This window comes from Microplitis demolitor, chromosome 9 (assembly GCF_026212275.2).
Source record: "Microplitis demolitor isolate Queensland-Clemson2020A chromosome 9, iyMicDemo2.1a, whole genome shotgun sequence".
NCBI lineage: Eukaryota > Metazoa > Arthropoda > Insecta > Hymenoptera > Braconidae > Microplitis > Microplitis demolitor.
The window spans coordinates 1,600,923-1,620,767 of NC_068553.1; the positions used below are offsets into that span (position 1 = coordinate 1,600,923).

The 19,845-nt window shown below is 28.3% G+C and overlaps 3 protein-coding genes across 3 annotated transcripts; 2 read left to right on the plus strand and 1 right to left on the minus strand.

Moving 5' to 3' along the window:
- The first annotated feature begins 45 nt into the window (after nt 1–45).
- Nucleotides 46–4,428, plus strand: LOC103577273 (eukaryotic translation initiation factor 3 subunit M). The gene is made up of 6 exons (XM_008557848.2): nt 46–224; nt 398–577; nt 1,511–1,605; nt 1,756–2,243; nt 2,729–2,872; nt 3,904–4,428. The coding sequence occupies exons 1-6, from the start codon at nt 180–182 to the stop codon at nt 4,125–4,127; spliced, it is 1,176 nt and encodes a 391-aa protein (XP_008556070.1). The 5' UTR covers nt 46–179; the 3' UTR covers nt 4,128–4,428.
- A 1,555-nt stretch (nt 4,429–5,983) lies between these two features.
- Nucleotides 5,984–9,241, plus strand: LOC103577272 (nucleolar protein 56). The gene is made up of 2 exons (XM_008557847.2): nt 5,984–6,190; nt 7,619–9,241. The coding sequence occupies exons 1-2, from the start codon at nt 6,188–6,190 to the stop codon at nt 9,095–9,097; spliced, it is 1,482 nt and encodes a 493-aa protein (XP_008556069.1). The 5' UTR covers nt 5,984–6,187; the 3' UTR covers nt 9,098–9,241.
- A 321-nt stretch (nt 9,242–9,562) lies between these two features.
- On the minus strand, nt 9,563–18,975 carry LOC103577271 (clathrin interactor 1). The gene is made up of 8 exons (XM_014442273.2): nt 18,823–18,975; nt 18,487–18,581; nt 17,459–17,538; nt 17,217–17,338; nt 15,016–16,069; nt 12,917–13,036; nt 12,610–12,834; nt 9,563–12,545 (listed from the first exon to the last, which is right to left on the minus strand). The coding sequence occupies exons 2-8, from the start codon at nt 18,525–18,527 to the stop codon at nt 12,478–12,480; spliced, it is 1,710 nt and encodes a 569-aa protein (XP_014297759.1). The 5' UTR covers nt 18,528–18,581; nt 18,823–18,975; the 3' UTR covers nt 9,563–12,477.
- Between the last annotated feature and the right edge of the window lie 870 nt (nt 18,976–19,845).

A 19,845-nucleotide genomic window follows, 5' to 3' on the forward strand; every position in this document is an offset into this window, starting at 1 on the left:
CACCAATGATTTAAAAGTATAGGGAGTAAAGGTACCACAACCCTCCATATTTAAAAAACAAAATGGCCGGCATTACGTGTCCTAACCATCAATAAATTGAAAGTATTCAATTTAATGAAATTATTATCAAATAAAAATTTTTTTTAATAGAATAATAAGTAATTTATAAAAAAATTACTATGACCGTACCAGCTGTTTTTATGGATCTGCCACCTGAAGATCAGGTAATTAGTAATTTTATTATTTACCCTAAGAATTTAAGTAAAATATTTTCGTTTCTATTTCTAACCTTTGCGGCGTCTGCTTTTTACCAAAAAATTTTTTTCATTTTCGCGACAAAAAAAAAAATTATTGTTGGATTAAGTAAATAAATAACTAGGTAATTAATTAACTACAGGCACAGGAGTTGAGAATTTATTTTAAAAGTCTCGGAGCTGAAATAAGTGAAGAAAAATCACCACGTGGAATTGAAGATGATTTACACAAAATAATTGGAGTTTGCGACATTTGTTTCAAGGAGTCTAATGAAATTGATATTGAGAATACACTGAATGATATTGTGTCAATTTTAATCCATGTGAGTACTCATATTTATTGTTAAGTTTTTTTTTATTTTAATTTTGAATCTATTTTTTTATTATTAAAAATTTTTCATTTGTTATTTTAAGCTCTGGGGCGTTAAATATTGAGTTTATGGAAAAACTTATGGAGAGCTTTTTTGTAGGAAATTTAAAGAGCTACAAAAAAGAATCAGTTGACTTTTTTGATATTTTCAATATTTAAGCAGCAATTTAAATTCGAAAGTTATATGTCAGAGATTTTTGTTCAAAAATTTTTTTAACTTGTGAATTTTTAAAGATTCTTATTTTTAAAGCCTTAAACATTGAGTTTATGGAAAAACTTATGGAGAGCTTTTTTGTAGGAAATTTAAAGAGCTACAAAAAAGAATCAGTTGATTTTTTTGATATTTTCAATATTTAAGCAGCAATTTAAATTCGAAAGTTATATGTCAGAGATTTTTGTTCAAAAATTTTTTTAACTTGTGAATTTTTAAAGATTCTTATTTTTAAAGCCTTAAATATTCAGTTTGCGAAAAAATGTATAGAGAGCTTTTTTGTGGAGAATTTAAAAAGCTACAAAAAAGTATAAGTTAACTTTTTCGATATTTCTTATATTTAAGCCGCAAATTAAATTTTTAACTTTCGAATTAAAGTTTTTATTTAATAATTTTTTTAACTTTCGAAGATTTTTATTTTCACAGCCTTAAAGACTTATTCTATAAAAAAATATATGAAAATCTTTTTTGTAGAGAATCAAAAGAGCTACAAAAAAGGTCCTCACAAATTTTTTGATATCTCTGATATTTATTGATATATTTCAAATTTAAAATTGTCATTTATTTTTTTCCAAACAACTAATCGAAATTTTTTTGCATTCTATCAAATTATAACCTGATTATCCGTGGGCTATAAATTAAATTTTTATTTATTGATTGTAAATTATTTTTCAGATACCAGTTGAACGTGCTGAGAATTTAATTCTTGTATTTTGTGACAAATTAAAAAAAGCTCCTGGACAAAAACTTGGTTTAGTTTGTCTCAAAGCGTAAGTTTAATTTACTAATTTTTTTAATTACTACCATTTAATTACACGGTAATAATCCGTTTCAAAACACACCCATCACTCAAAAAAATCTTAATAAGTTTTCAAAAAAAAAATAAAAAATAAATAAATAAAATTTGAATTCTGACGCAGACTATGGCTGCTCTTTCAATCGCTTGAAGAAAAGTCACCGATGAGATACCACGTGTACTATCACTTAGTTCAAGTCGCACGCAATGTCGGTCAAGTGCACGCAGTATTCAGCGGAGTCGAGCAATTAAAAGAACAATTCAAAGCTTTCCCGCCAAATAACGAGCAGATGCAAAAATTGCTTCGTCTTCTCCACGAGATTCTCCTCAGCTGCAAGCAGGGTGACCAGGCAGCCGCAGTAATGGTCGAGTTACTCGGTACTTATACTGCTGAGAATGCCAGCGAGGCTCGTGAAGATGCTCAGCATTGCATTCAAGCGGCTCTTGCTGACCCCAACACATTTTTACTTGACCCGCTTCTGGCATTGAAGCCCGTAAGATTTTTGGAAGGAGAATTAATTCATGATTTGCTTTATATTTTTGTGAGAGAAAAGTTACCTGCTTACCAGAGCTTCTACAAGGATCACAAAGACTTTGTTGAACATACTGTTGGTAAGTTGATTTTAATTTATAAGTTTGAATTTTTCAGGGGATTTTATTTTTTTTTAATTCGTCCCGGATTTAAGTAATTTGAGTAATTTCCTCTAGAAAGAGTACCCACATGACTATATTTGAGGAATTAAGTACCTCAGTAATTTTTAATTGAATATTGAAAATTTTAATTTTGTAAAAAATTAAATGCTTCGGAATTTGACATTGAAACCTTGTTATTTATACGATTTCCTCTGGAAAGAGTACCCACATGACTATATTTGGGTAATCATGTAACTTAGTAATTTTTAATTGAATATTAAAAATTTGAATTTCGTAGAAAATTAAATATTTTAGAATTTGACCTCGAAGTCTTGTTATTTGGATGATTTCCTCTCGAAAGAGTACCCACATGACTATATTTGAAGAATCACAAAATTACCGAATTTATAATGAAATATTATAATTTATAATTTCAGCTAATTAATTTACTTTTATTATTCTAGGGCTAAATCACGAACAGAATATGAAAAAAATGCGCTTATTAACATTTATGCAGTTGGCTGAAACAAACCCAGAAATGTCTTTTGAAACAATTCAGAGTGAATTGCAAATTGAAGAGAACGATGTCGAGAGTTTCATTATCGACGGTAAGTTAATAAATTTTCCAAAAAAAGTTTTAAAAAAATACCCAAAACAAATGTTAAATTATTTTTATGATAGAAATAATTTATTTGCCATGGGAAGAGCAAAAGAATTCATACTGGCTTGATGATGATTCAAATCATCAAGTTATCGAATAATGCGACAAAAAAAAATTATTAAATTTTATTTTGAAAAATTAGTAAAAATTAATTACTTTAAAAATTTAATCTTGGGATCAAGAAGTATTCGAAAATTCCTTTGGAACGAGTACCCACATGACTATATTTTGAAAATTTTTAAGTTTACAAATTTTGCATCGAAAATTAAAATTTCAAATCTTTTATAAAATTCAATTTTTTAAAATTTTAACTTCATGATCTCGTAAGTCATAAAATTTCCTTTGAAATGAGTACCCACATGACTACATTTAAAGAATCACAAAACATTTAAATTTTTAGTTTAAAACCAAAATTTTCAATTTCTTAATAAACATAATTTTCTTCAAATTTTTACTCCATATTCCTGTAGATTATGAAATTCTTTCTGGAATGAGTACCCACATGACTATATTTACATAATTAGAAAATTCTCAAATTTCTAAATAAAAATATAAATTTTTAAATTCTTAAAAAAAATAGAATTTTCCAAATTTCTATTTGATAACCTATTAATTTCGATCATTTTATTCGCATTAAACTGAAAGACACGGAATCAAATTTTTGTTTAAAATTTTAAATTAAAATGAAATTTTGAGAATTTCACAAAATTCAAATTTCGAAAAATCTAAAGCCAAAGTCTTATTTCGTGGGAAATTTCCTCTAGAAAGAGTACCCACATGACTATATTTTAAAAACTCCAAAGTTTCCAAATTTTGCCTTAAAAATTAAAATTTCAAATTTCTCCTAAAATTCAATTTTTTCAAATTTTAACGTCACCATCTTGCAATTCTTTAAATTTCCTCTGGAACGAGTACCCACATGACTATAATCAAATCAACACCAAAAATGTTATAATCACTTTTGTTTTTTAATTACAGTATTGAAAACAAAACTAGTACGCGCACGTATGGATCAAGCAAATCGCAAAGTTTTGATATCTAGTACAATGCATCGTACTTTCGGACGCCCACAGTGGATGCAATTGCGTGATTTGTTATCCGCATGGAAGACAAACTTGACCAGCGTCCAAGAAGGAATGAAGTCTGTCGCCAGTGCACAAATTGAACTCGCATCTAAAGCTCAGTCAGCTGTTGCACATTAATTAATCCAGCGCGATTTATCTCGACACCTGACATCCGTCATCCACAATTTAAATCCAACTATTTTTATGAGTGTGTATGTAGCACATCAAATTTAAAATTATTAATCAATAGAGTAAATAATTAATAAAATAAAATTTTAAAAAATGGGCAATTAAAAAAATTTTTAAATTAATGAGTGCTTTTTTTTTTAATTATATTTTTTTAATTATTTACTCTATTTATTTATAATTTTAAATTTGTCTGATGTCTGCTACATTTACGGTCATATTTTTTTTTTTTAAATTGTAATCAACTACTTGATAAAATTATTTTAATTATAATCATAATATTAATTATTCATAAAAATTTGTAAAACTTTTTTTTTCTTAATAAAAGATTTTTTTCTCAAAATTTCTAAAATTTAAAGTTTAATTTTTATTTTTAAATTTAATTTAATAAATGACAAAATTTAAAGTTTTAATTATAAAAAACAAAAAAATTAAATATTTAAAAAAAAGCACATGTCAATAATTTGATTACCTACATGCGCATTTTTTTATTTTTATTTAAAAACTTAAAAGAAAGTCAAAAATTTGCTGTTTATAAAAAAAAAAAATGATTCTGAAGCTAGCAGACATTCAAAAATTTTTGAATTCTTCTTTTGGACATTTGAATTTAGAAAAAAAAAAAAAATAAAAAAATGCACATGTAAGAAATTAAAAAAACTATAGATGCATTTTTTTAAAATATTTTATTTTTGAAATTTATTGCTTTTAAAAAAAATCCAAAAGTTAATAGGCGACTAATTTTAGTATCTGATAAAAACCATAAAAAGTACTCATGGTTTTTTAGTCATAACTTTTAAACTATTCGTTCTAAAACGTTGCACTTGCACTCATTCGATTCCTTAGACTTCAAGCTTCAATTTTATTACCGTCATTGTATTTTTTCCCAAACTTTTCAGTTATAAGTTTATGATTTAAAATTAAAATTCCCAAATCCTGATTTTAACAAAAGAAAATTTTAAATTTCTTTTCAAATTTTCCACTTAATCATCACTTAAAAAAATTTCAATTCACTCTCATTAAATTCTTCATACTTCAATCTACAATTTCACTACCAAATATATATATTTTCATATATTTTTAGTTCATAAATTTATATTTTAAAACTAAACCCCAATTTTTTCATGATCCCGAAATTAGCAGACGATTGAAAATTTTCTATTTTATTTTTCAGTGAATCAATTTCAAAAAAAAAAAAATCTAAAAAAATGCACTTGTAGAAAATTGAAAAAACTATAAGTGCAATTTTTTAAAATATTTTTTTTGTATTATTTATTAGTCGTCTAAATTCACTGTCATATTTTTTCCCCGGTCCCAATAAAAAAAAATTTTTCAATTTCTTTTCAAATTTTCCAACAAACCCATAAATAAAAAATTTTTATTTCGTCTTCAGCCTTCTAATTAAAATTAAACTCCAATAAAATAAAGAATTTCAAAAACTCACTCAAATTCTTATTTTTAATTCTCTCAGCGACGAGCAGCAAAAAAAAAAATTCACTTCACTTAATAATTTATCACTTACACTAAAATTTATCTAATCAATCAATTAATCACTTCACTAATTATAATTACACATACACTACATTAATTAATATAAAATAATTATTAATTACTCGAAAAGTCTAGACTTCACGTCCACAAGTTACGCGCGCCATTTTTATTTAACAGTTGACTGGCGACAATGGAGGGAAATTTAAAAACTACAAGCAGCGCCTGCGGTGCAAATTTAAATTAAATATTTATTTTTTAATTTCTCGCGCATGCGCAGTAGAATTTGAAATAAAATACCAACGGAGACGGACATCCGGAAAGATAGACGCGTGTTAAAATTGTGAGCGTGTGTTTAGTGAGCACATGCACCGCATGTGCCGACTTATTAATTTAATAATTACTTTTGTTATTAACTATTAATAGTTATCAATGTGAATAATTATTTATATAAAAAATAAATATATATTTTATTTAATTAAATAATTTGTTATTATTTAATTACTTTGTCTACTACAATCGCAACGATGGTAAGTTTTTTTTTTCTAACCCTAAAATTATTCATTTTCTCTTATTTTTATTTTTATTTATTTAGTTAATAATAATAATCATTATTATTAATTTATTCAATTTTTTAAAATTATTTTATATATTATTTATTTTTTTAAATTAATTTAAGAAAAAAAATTTTTTTTTTTTTTTTTAATTTTTTTTTTTGAAAAATTTATTTTGGATTTGAAGAGGAATTTGAAAATCTTTTGGAATGAGTACCCACATGCTCATTCGCAAGTCGCGAAGAAAATCAATAATGTGAGGGAGTTGGTGTTATTGATTTTGTAAAAAAAAAAGTTGAGGTCGGAAGTAATGGCATACTTTTCTTATTTATAAAATTTCCTCTTGAATGAGTACCCACAAGACTATGATTAGAAAAAATAGTAACTTTGAAATTTTTGGAAAAATGAAAATTTTGAGTTTTGTCTTTTTTTCGATAGTGCGCAGGCATAGGGAAGTAAATTTCAGTTTGAATGAGTACCTACATGACGATATTTAGATTTTCAAATGCTCAGTTAGGAAAAGTCGAAATTTTAATTTTTGAAAAAAAAAATGCGCCAGTAAAACCACCGCCTTAATTTTGTAGTTTATCAAATTTCCTCTTGAATGAGTACCCACATGACTACTCCCACAAGCACACGATCCAAATTTCCCTACTCAAAACCAAAAATCCAAATATTGTAAATTTTTAAAAAATCAACATCTTTAGTGTTCAAAATCACCCAATTTCCGTTAAAAACAAGTACCCACACTCCAGGTCAAATTGCTCTCAAGCAAAATTTAAAAAAAATCTTTTTTTCAAAATTCCTAAATCACAGTCTTATAAGAACCAAAATTCTCTCTCGAAAGAGTACCCACATGACCATACTTCCATAATTCCACAATCCAAAATTCCCCACCCAAAATCAAAAATCCAAATATTTTAAATTCTTAAAAAATCGACATCCTACTCTAAAAAATCACCAACTTCTTTTTAAAAACAATACCCACACCCCTAGTCAAATTTCTCCTAATCAAAATCGTAAACTCAAAATCAAAATTTTTTTTTTTCAAAATTTCAAAATTTAAAAATCAAACTTATAAAAACCAAAATTCCCTTTCGAAAGAGTACCCACATGACCATACTTCCATAAATCCACAATTCAAAATTCCTCACTGAAAACCAAAAATTCAAATTTCGAAACTTTCAAATATCGACACCCTAGTCTTAAAAATCATCAAATTGCCTCTAAAAAAAGCCCTAGTCAAATTTCTCTGATTCAAAATTAAAAACTCGAAATCAATTTTTTTTTTTTTTTTTTTTCAAAATTCAAAAATCACCGTCTTATAAAAACCAAAATTCTCTCTCGAACGAGTACCCACAACCCAGTAATTAATACATTTTTTGTTTTTTTTTTTTTTTTCAGAGCCGCCTATACGTCTTGTACGAGCACGCAGCAGGCTACGCGCTCTTCTCCGTGTCCGAGTTCGAAGAAGTAGGAATGCTGCTTCCTCAAGTAGAAGCCTCAGTAACCGACCTCTCCCGCTTCAACTCCATCGTCAAACTCATCAACTTCACGCCCTTCAAATCAGCTTTGACCGCCCTCGAGTCAATCAACGCCATCTCCGAAGGCCTTCTCCCCGAAGATTTGAAGCTTTTCCTCGACACCGCGTTGCCGCCCAAAATATCTTCAAAAATAACTCTCGGAACCGCGGACTCCAAGCTCAGCGCTTCCATAACCGAGGCCCTGTCCATAAAATGCGACCATACCGGCGCGATTCCCGAGATAATCCGCGGAATCCGTTACCACTTTCCGCGCCTAGTCAAAGGTCTCACCCCCCAGAGTACCGCCGTCGCTCAACTAGGTCTCGGTCACTCGTACTCCCGTGCGAAGGTCAAGTTCAACGTAAACCGAGTCGACAACATGATCATCCAAAGTATCGCTCTCCTAGACCAACTAGACAAGGATGTCAACACTTTCAGTATGCGAATCCGCGAATGGTACTCGTACCACTTTCCAGAATTGATAAAAATCGTACCCGAGAGTTACATGTACGCACGTGTCACCAAGTTCATTAAGAACCGGAAGTTACTGAGCGATGACAAGCTTCCGGAACTGGAAGAAATAGTAATGGACAGCGCGAAGGCTCAAGCGATTATCGACGCATCTAAGTCTTCAATGGGAATGGACATTTCCCCGATCGATTTGATCAACATCGAGATGTTCGCCAGTCGTGTGATAGCGCTCGCTGATTACCGCAAACAATTGGCTGAATATTTGCGGGCTAAAATGGCCGGGGTTGCTCCGAATTTGGCGACGCTCATTGGCGATCAGGTCGGGGCCCGACTTATTGCGCATGCGGGCTCGCTGACTAATTTGGCGAAATATCCTGCGTCGACTGTTCAAATTTTGGGGGCTGAGAAGGCGCTCTTTAGAGCTTTGAAGACTAAGGGAAATACTCCGAAGTATGGGCTGCTGTTTCATTCGACTTTTATTGGAAGGGCGGGGGCGAAAAACAAGGGAAGGATTTCGAGATATTTGGCGAATAAGTGCAGCATTGCTTCGAGGATCGATTGTTTCACTGACACGCCATCTAGTATTTTTGGGGAGAAGTTGAGGCAGCAGGTGGAAGACAGGCTTAAGTTTTATGAGACTGGTGATGTGCCGAAGAAAAATATTGAGGTTATGAAGGAAGCGCTCGCGGAGGCGGCCATTAATTTTGAGAAGGAAGTTATTAATGGAGAGGGAGAGAAGGAGGGGGAGGGGAAGAAAAAGAAGAAGAAGGGAAAGAAAAGGAAAGCTGATGAGCCTGAGGAAAATGTCAATGGGGAGAATGAACAGAATGGGGAAAATGGAGAAGTTAAGAAGAAGAAAAAGAAGAAGAAGAAGAGTGAAGCTGAGTAGGGTTTATATTTTTTTTGGGAATAGATATATGTTGTGGGTACTCGTTTGAGAGGAAATTTTATTTTAAACACTTTTTTACATTTTGAAAATTTTCGTGGGATCGATATTTTGGAAGTTACGATTTGAGATCTTTTTTTTGGGGGGGGGGGGGGGTTTGAAGTATTAATTTAGAAAAAGTTTTAAGGTTAAAAAATTTAATTTTAAGTTTTTTGGCAAAAAAAAAAAAATTTTTTTTTTTTTTTGGATTTTGAGTTTGGACATTTTGAAAATTTGGAAATAAGTGAGGGTTGTTGGTACTCATTTAAAAGGAAATTTGATTTCCAACAACTTTTTACTGAGATAAAAAAACTGTAGGATTGTTTCGTTAGAAGTTATAATCGATTTATTGATTTGATGATTTTAAAATATGAGTGGTAGTTTGTATCTTCTAAAGTATTGATTTTAGAGAATTTTGTAAAGAGACAAAAATTGTAGAGAATTGAATTTCCGGTGGAAAGAGTACCAACAACATATACTTATATTTAAGAATTATAATTTTGTAGTAATTATTTTAATTAATTATAAATTGGGAGAGGAAAATAAATTTCCATGGATTATTTTATACCAGCACCAAATGAGCATTTAATTAATAATAATTAAAATATATATGTATAAACAATTGACATAAACATTTTCTTTTTTTTGTATAATAATCATAATAATAATAATAATAAAAACGGCAAAAAAAATTTAATATAAATGTATTAATCATTATTATAATTAATTAATTACTATTATTTGTTAATTTTATCTTTATATTTTTTTTTAATATCAATGTACAATTATATAATTATTCATTATCAAATGCACTAATTATCGCATATGTACATCTAAAAAAATGATAATTATAATAAAGACAAAATTATTAAAAATTATCCTGCTTAAATTAATTAACAATTTTAATGGTTAACATTTTTTACTTTAAATAAAATTTCGATATATCGATTTATTGAATCACATTTCGATACATCGACTTAAATTTCAATCTATTGAATTTTATTTGAATTCCTTAAGTTCAGTTTCAATATATATCGAACTTGAAATTTCAATAAATTGATTTCGATATATCGATTAAAAGTTCGATTTATTAAAATTATGATTCGATATATTTAATTCCGAGATACAGATATTTACTTGCATCAATTAAAAATTTAATACACACTAATTCGAATCATGATATAACGAATCAAAAATTTTAATCGATCGATCCAAATTTCGATATATCGAACTAAAAGTTTTAATTAATCGATCTGAGTTTCGATATACCGATCAATGCTGTAATATCTCAAATTACAACATTAAAAAAATCAATTCGAGTTTCGATATATCGAATTACAATTTACGATAAATCGATTAGAGCATTTATGTATCGAAGTTTTGTTTAGATATATATTGAATTACCGACTTCGATTTATCGATTCGAGTTTCGATGTATCGAATTACAAGAAATCGATTCAAGTATTTATATATCGAATTTGAAGTTGGGTAAATCGACTCACTAGTTTCGATAGATATTGAATTACAGACTTCGATTTATCGATCTTAGTTTCGATTAATCGATTCAAGTACCAATGTATCGATTATCAAGATTTGATATATTCAATTACAAATCTTCATATCTTGGTCAAATTTTCGATATAGCAATTGTAAATTTCGATCTATCGATTATATACTTCGATATATCAATTGTACACTCTGGTATATCGATTATATACTTCGATATATCGATTGTAAACTTCGATATATCGATTGTACACTTCGATATATCGATTGTAAACTTCGATATATCGATTGTATACTTCGATATATCGATTGTATACCTCGATATATCGATTGTATACTTCGATATATCGATTGTAAGTTAATCGTTTTTTTTAGTCACGAATTGTGATAAATATATTCAAGTATCAATTTATTGAACTAGCAACTTCGATATATCGAATTGCATTTTTCGATACATTGATTCAAATTTCGATATATCGATTAGAAAATTTTTTACTTTACTTAATAATTAATACTAATTAACTTTTTTTTTTTACTCAGACAACCGATGGATTTTTATTTCTAACTTTTTTTTCTTTCAATTAATTATTAATTATTAATAAATTTCTTTAATTAATCAGTGATTTTATTGCTTAGCAATTTAATACAGTCAATTAATTAACAAATTAACTAATTAATATATGAAATATTGTACAGATATGTTTTTTTTTTTTGTTAACAAGTGATGTCTTTATTAATATTATTTCCTTTTATTTATTTTTTCGACTTATTAATTCATTTTACATACCATTAATTATTTTATTGCTAATTAGCTATATATTCGTTTAATTTACATTTATATATATTTATTTATAATATTCATAATCAATCTTTATTATTTTTGGAATGATTAAAATTAAAAAACAAAAAAAAAAAAAACATTTTTATTAATTATTGCATTTTTAATATTTGGAATGATTTTAATTTTTAAATTCTAATAAAAAAGTTTTAAAAACCCGAAATCTATTCTTATAATTTGCTTTGCCTTGGACTAGAGCCGATTATTAAAAAAAAAAAAAAACGATGGGTAAAAAAATGGGTCGTAATTTTTTCGAGATTGAAAATTTTGAAAAATAAGAATGACTTTTGAAAAGTCGATGAAATTCTGCGTAAAACGAGTACCAACAACCCTTGATTTAAACCACAGCCTTTTGCGATTAATCTACTAATTAATTAATTAATTACATATTTATAATTTTAAATTGCGCGCCTTTTTTTTAAATATATCGATGTGGGTACTCAAACAACAGAAAATTTTATTAAAAATTCAATGCCACAAAAATTTTTCGCAAAAAAAAAAAAATCGAAAATTTGTTACTTCAAAATTCGATCTCAAATTTTTATTTTTCTTTTCGATTTCATATTTGAATTCCTGATAAAATTTCACGTTAAATGAGTACCAACAACCCTATGCTCCTAAGAACTCCCCCAACCCTTAATTAATTAATTAATTAATTATCTTACATCATTACTTTGCACCGCGTCCAAACATATCGATGTGGGTACTCATCCTACTCGGCATCGCGTTCTCTAGCCCACAAGACGATTCATTTTAAAAAAATTTTAAATTACAAATTACAACAATAACATTTAATGTAAACGATTTTAAATATTTCACTTAAATTCGTGTCGGAAGCTTACGGTATTGTCTTTTTATTATTAATTATATTTTATTAAAAAAAAAAAAAATTATTTTTTCTTCTAATATCATAAATGACATTTTTAGCTGCAAAACTTAATACTTATTTATACTTAAAAAAAATTTTCAAAAAAAATTTATTAAAAAAAAAAAATTATACTCAAAGGAACGAAGGAAAAGTATTTGGATTTTGTTGGTTTCCTATTGACTGCATTCTCAATGTTGATTCTGATAAAAATGAATTTTATTTTAATTATAATTTCGAAAATAAAAAAAAAAATTTAATACTTACGAAGTGGTTGATGTTGGGGACTTGTGGATGCTAATTGATTCATAGTAGGCGCTGGACCAGATGGTTTATTTTTGTTACCCATTAAATTATCTAGGTCAATTTTTAACCCAGCACCGGCCCACGTCGATCCTATTTGTGATGGTGTCGTTGCTGATGAGGTTGTCAACAAATCGTTTGTTCTACTATTAATTGGTATTGGGGACAAAAATCCGGTATTGTTTGTACCTAGGGTAAGATTCTTTGTTAATATCGATGATTATCTGATGATAAATTGGGTAAGTTGTGGGGTTAATGGGTGGTAACTTACACGACAATAAATTGGCACTGTTGTCAAGTGTAGAATTATTAAAAACATTAACGTTTGGTTGTGAATGATTGGTAAATGAATTAAATCCGTCGAAGTCTGATAATAAATCTGTTGATATTCCTTTAAAAAATAAAAACAAATTTTTAATAAAAAAAAATTTCATATATCGATTCGAAATTCGATATATCGATTCGAAATTCGATATATCGATTTAAAAATTCGATATATCGACATCTTTATACGATATATCGGCATAGTTACTCGATATATCGATTCAAAATTCTATGTACGAAATTCTAATTTGATATATCGAAGCTCTATTTCGATATATCGAAATTCTGATTCGACATATCGAAGTTATAATTCGATATATTAAAGTTCTAATTCGATATATCGAAGTTTTAATTCGATATATCGAAGCTCTATTTCGATATATCGAAATTCTGATTCGATATATCGAAATTCTGATTCGACATATCGAAGTTATAATTCGATATATTAAAGTATTAATTTTCTAGATCGAAGCTCTAATGCAATATATCGAAATTCTAATTCGATATATCGAAGTTCTAATTCGATATATTAAAATTCCAATTCGATATATCGAAATTCTAATTCGATACATCGAAGTTCTGATTCGATATATCGGAATTCCAATTCAATATATATCAAATTAGAACTTCGATATATCGAATTGGAATTTCGATATATTGAATAAGAACTTCAATATATCGATATAAAGTTTGATACATTGATTTGAAATATTTCATATTAATTCAAAATTCGATTTATCAAAGTCGAAAGTCGATTTATTGATTTGAAACTTTAATATATCGATATATTTAAATATTATCTCGATCTATAATTCAGAATTCTAATATCGAATCCTGATAATATTGAATTTAAACTTAAATATATTGACTTCGATCTTTGATATATTGATATAATATTTTGATAAATCGAATTCATGTTTCAATATATTAATTTTAAAATTCAATCCATAGATTGTAAATATTATCGACATTACACTTCGACATATCGATGTAAATGTTTGATATTTCGATTTTGAGGTTCAATGTATCGATTGTAAATTTCATCGATTTTGGATCATAATATATCGACTTAAAATTTCGATATATTGAAAACAAGTATTGATATATTAATTTTGAGGTTTAATACATCGATTTCTAATGTTATCGACATTATATTCTAATATATAGATATAAAACTTCAATACATTATAATCAATCGTCGATATATCGATATCAACCTTTGATATATCGACATCAATCTTCAATGTATCGATGTCAGTCTTCGATTTATCGATCTCAATCTTCGATATATCGATCTCAGTCTTCGATATATTGACCTCGATCTTCGATATTTCAATCTAGTCTTCGATATATCGATATCAGTCTTCGATATATCGATCTCAGTCTTCGATATATCAACCTCGATCTTCGATATATTGACCTCGATCTTCGATATTTCAATCTAAGTCTTCGATATATCGATCTCAGTCTTCGATATATCGACCTCGATCTTCGATATTTCAATCTAAGTCTTCGATATATCGATCTCAGTCTTCGATATATCGACCTCGATCTTCGATATTTCAATCTAAGTCTTCGATATATCGATCTCAGTCTTCGATATATCGACCTCGATCTTCGATATTTCAATCTAAGTCTTCGATATATCGATCTTAGTCTTCGATATATCGACCTCGATCTTCGATATTTCAATCCAAGTCTTCGATATATCGATCTCAGTCTTCGATATATCAATCTAAGTCTTCGATATATCGATCTAAGTCTTCGATATATCGATCTAAGTCTTCGATATATCGATCTCAGTCTTCGATATATCGACCTCAATGTCCCATATTTCGATTTTAAAGTTCAATACATCGGTTATAAATGTTATCGATATTATAGTCCGATATATCGATATTAAACTTCGATATATCGATATATCTATATCAATCTTTGATACACAAATACAAAAATTCAATAAATGGATATTAATTATCAATGAATGGATATCAGTCTTTTCTGAAGATTTTCAAATTCAAATCTCTGGAAACAAAAAAAACTTACCAGTATTATTATTGTTGCTCCTCGTAACCGCATTGTTCCCAAACAAATCACCCGTCGTATCTCCCGCCGCCGTTGGTCCCGCCGCCCAGTTGTCTATCGTAACCCCCGCATTGAACGCCGAGGTAAAGTCCGCAAACTCATCCGTCCCATTGCCTCCAGTCTTAACCTCTTCCTTCCCCTGTTTCTCAAACGCTGCATTAAAGTCAAAATTCAAATTTTTCCCGCTCTCAGCGCTCTCTCTCGGATTAAAGTCATCGTCATAACCCCCATTGTTTTGCGAGTCAAAGATATCATTAAATATATTTTTACTTTTCTCACTACTAAATTTATTATTATCAACACTGACAATATCAATATTGACATTATCCTTAATCTTATCTTTATCTTTTATTTTATCTTTATCTTTGTCCTTTTTGTTATCATTAATAATATCTCGACCATAGTGCGCAGCCGCACCCAGATCAACTTTTTTTAATTGACGAGTACGACTAGGAGAATTATTTGTCGCTCCAGTCGAGACATTTGTGGCCGTCAATTTTCTTATTTTATCTAACGTATCCAACGATTCACGTAAATCTTTATTTACATTATCATTTTTTTTTGGCGACCGTGAATTGGTAACACTATTATCGTTATCCGAATCTTCGCGCTCTCCATCATCTGAATTATTGGTGTCGTCGTAATTCCGCCTGGTGTCGCCCCAGTCGTTGTAAGCTGAAGCTGGGGTGTCATTTTGTTTATTGGTCTGCCATTTTGGGTTATCGGACCACCGGTCACCTGAAGGGAAATTCATTCCCATCGCGTCGCTTGACATCCCGACATATTTATCTTTATTTTTCTTAGCTTTTTTACGCTCGTCCCTCAACTTATCGTCGTCCTGAATAAATTCTATCAATTCTCTCACTTTATGTCGGACGTTTATACCCTGATCTTTGCCGATCTCGTCGACGAATGTGTAGTTCTCCAGCGACCGGAGGTCATAGATATGCTCACGTGATGACGTCACTACTCGCTCGGACCCATTGCGTACTAAATAGTTCAGCAACAGGAGACTCTAGATATAAAAATATTTATTTTTAAAAATTTAGGAAAACGAAGCAGACGTTTTTGAGGATTTTTGGGTAGTGAATATTTTTTTTTTTTAAATGACTAAGATACTTTTTATGTACGCGCCATGACGAGTTAAATGAGTACCAACATCAATATGTTCTGATAAAGTTGCCGGTAATTAATTAATTCGTTAATTAAGACAGCTATTTTGAAATTTTTGATGTGAATTAAAAATAGAGTTGTGGGTACTCATTTTACTCGGCTTTACATTCTCTACCTGATGGTACACTTAATTTTGAGAAGAAAAAAAAATTAGTCTTAAAATTTTTTTTTTTAAACTTAATTTCATACTTTTTTGAAAAATATTCATGTGGGTAATCAAATTATACAGATTACATCAGGAATTCGACTAAGCGCTTGAATTTTCGTTTCAATAAACCAGTAAAAAAAATGACAAAAAAATTTCAAAATGAAAAAAAAAAAAAAAAAAAAAAATGAAGTGAAAGTAAAAGTAAAAATAAATACATTTTTGAACAGCTGATTAAATTTCCTCTAAAATGAGTACCAACAACCCTATGATCCCAAAAAATCATCATCTACAAATTAACCCATTAATGATTAATTAATAAAAATAACGAATTTTAATTAAAATCGACCTACGACCAAACATATCCATGTGGGTACTTAAATTACAGGAAATTGTATCACGAATTTCAGTATACCCTTGACTTTATGTTTTAGTGAACTCCAGAGATAAATGACAAAAAAAATAATTTTTCCAAATGAAATTAGAAGTGAATGCATTATTTTTGTAGATGATAAAATTTTCTTTAAAACGAGTACCAACAACCCTATGATCGCAAACGATCATGTTCATATTAACCTATTAATCACTAATTAACAAAAATCACTACTTTTAATCAAAAATGACCCACGACCAAAAATATCAATGTGGGTACTCTAAGAATCGGAAATTTTTCGACAAATTCAAAAATTCTACTCATTTTACATGCGAATAAAACTACAAAAAAAAATATCTACTTTTGTGTAATTTATTAAGTTCAATAGAAAAATTGATAATGATACCTCTGATAATGCTCTGTCATGTAAAAAAATTCGAGGTATTTAAAAAAAATGTATAATAAATTTACCTTGTACGTACGCCTCCAATTACGTTTATTTTCTTGCAACATACGTTTCCAAAGCATTGACATAACTTCAGGAAATTGCTCGTAAGTAAATGTTGCCTGTGCAAGTTCTTGCATCATAGCACCTGTTTATCAACCAATAAATAAATAAATAAAGAAAAAACAAAAATTAATTAAGTCATCAAATAAATTCTTTTTTTTTTTTTAATTAAGTAATTAATTAATTAGTAAAAAAGACTAATTACCTGTTGGTCCCCAAGCGTCATCATTTGTAGCTTCTCTCACTTTAGCTTCTGTTTCTGTATAATTCATAACGACATTCGTCCTGAAAATAAAAATATAATTATTTTTTTTTAAAGAAATAAAAATGAATGATTTATAATGAAAATATTTTATTTGCTTGTCGTTGTTCGAAGTTATGAGATAAAATTGATTAAACTTGTAGAAAGTCATGCTAGTAATTATGCAGAGGTCATAATAATAATATTTTTGGAGTTACATGAAAGTTTAAACTTTGTGGTATAATTTAATACATAATTTAATTTCCTGCAGTTTAAGTACCAATATCAACATGTTTTAACACAAAAAAAATACGGCAATTAATTAATTAACAATTAATGGACAAATTAATTTGAAAATTTTGAGGTTTTTTGTCTAGGATTTGCTAGTGCGCGCCATGCCAAGTAAAATGAATACCCACATCAATATATTTATATGAATATAAAAATAGTTAGAGTAATTACTAATTATTAATCAATGAATTAATTAAAAAATAATTAGAAGTAAATATAAGGTTGTGAGAACTCATTTTACGCAGAATTGAATCTGGGACTTAAATATATATACCATTCTTTAAAAAAAAAAAATTTTCAAAATGTTTTTTTATTTTGTGTTTTTTTCTTTTTTTTTTTTAAATTCAAAATTTTAAGTAATGCTTTATTAGTACTCTGCATGCAAGGGTGAGTAGAACGAATACCCACATGACCATACTCTGAATCCCATGAAAAATAAAAAATTACCATAATTATAAATAATAAATTAACAAAAAAAATATGACTTATTATATATTTTTCGTAACATATCGATGTGGGTACTCATTTTACTTGTCCTCGCGCGTACTTTCAAAAAATCTTCTCTATTTTTTTCCAAAAAATTTTTCACTGCCAAATATACTCCCTTTTCATACCAAGGTTCCAAAAAAAAAGCCCACCTTTTTCAAGGTAAACAAAACGTGTCTGCCAATTTAACTTTTTTAAATAAAATTAAAACTTACGCCTTATCCATGAGCTCTCGAACTTTCCACATATTCATCATTACTGTTTATTTAATTACTCCTTATCAATAGCGATAATTATCTAAATCCTCAACCTAGAGAAGTCAAAAAATGATTAATAAATATAATTATAAAAAACGAAAATTTTCTTAATAGAAAAAAAAATAATGAATAAAAAAAATTAATTGATTGATTAATAAATTAATTTGATAATAAAAATGGAAGCGAATAAAAATAAGAGGGGGAAAAAAATATCAACAATATTGTGGATAAAAAAAAAATATAACAAAGTAATAATTATTATTGAAATAATAAAATAAACTTATTAGCACGCACTTGAACTTATTAATTAGATTGTATTAACAAACTGATGGTAATTAGCTCTTAAATAATTGTTTTGTCAGTAAGATGTGTGTTGTAATGTGAATTTACGGTATGACCATTTTCAGCTGATTATTTTACTCGTGTATCTTGTCCTTAACTTTTTTGTCTTCGTATGTATTTATATATATATGTATATGTATGACATGTACTCAGCGATCGTAACATAGATTTTATAAACTAACGACATCTGTGTGTTACTTTTGCGGAACTAGATCTTTGAACTGTCATGTTGTCAGTACGGGCGGGGCTAAAGGCACACGTCAACTGTTCTTTTTATTTTTAATCATTACTTTTATTTTATAATGTAAATTTATTTATTTTTTATTATGAATTTTTTATTAACTTATAGATTATCAATTTAATTTTTTTATTTTTTATTTTCAGTTCAAAATTTTTTTAAATATCCCGCCTTATCTTAGATGTCGTGTTTTTTTTTCAAACCTATACATGGAAAAAATGATGCTCAAAATTTTGATAGTTTGTAAATTATGTTTGACTTTAAATTAGTATATTTGATATTTATAGCAAACTGAGATCATTATATATATGAAAAATGGCTATTATTTATATTAAATCAAGATAAACAGTCGCGACAAAGAGGCAAACTGAATTTTTCGATCGTAAAGCATTGTCTAATGCTTCGCATTAAGAGTCGTGCAAAATATTTTCCAACTTCAAAATTTGAAACTTAGTATACATGTGAATAAGTACTTTATCTATGTATTTTCAAAATTTGAATCTGATCCATTGTCTAGTTTTTTAGAAAAAAAGATTTAAAATGACGTTTTAAAGTTCTTATACACAGACTCTTATGGCGGGCAAGCTTCCGTCATGACTTATTAGATTTTTTCCATTATTAACCTTCAAAGTTTAAGAAATAAAAAACCACATGCCATAAATTTGAATATTTTTGGAATATGATAAGATTTAAACAGTATAGTGTTACCGTTGTAATTATTTAAATAATTCAAGTTA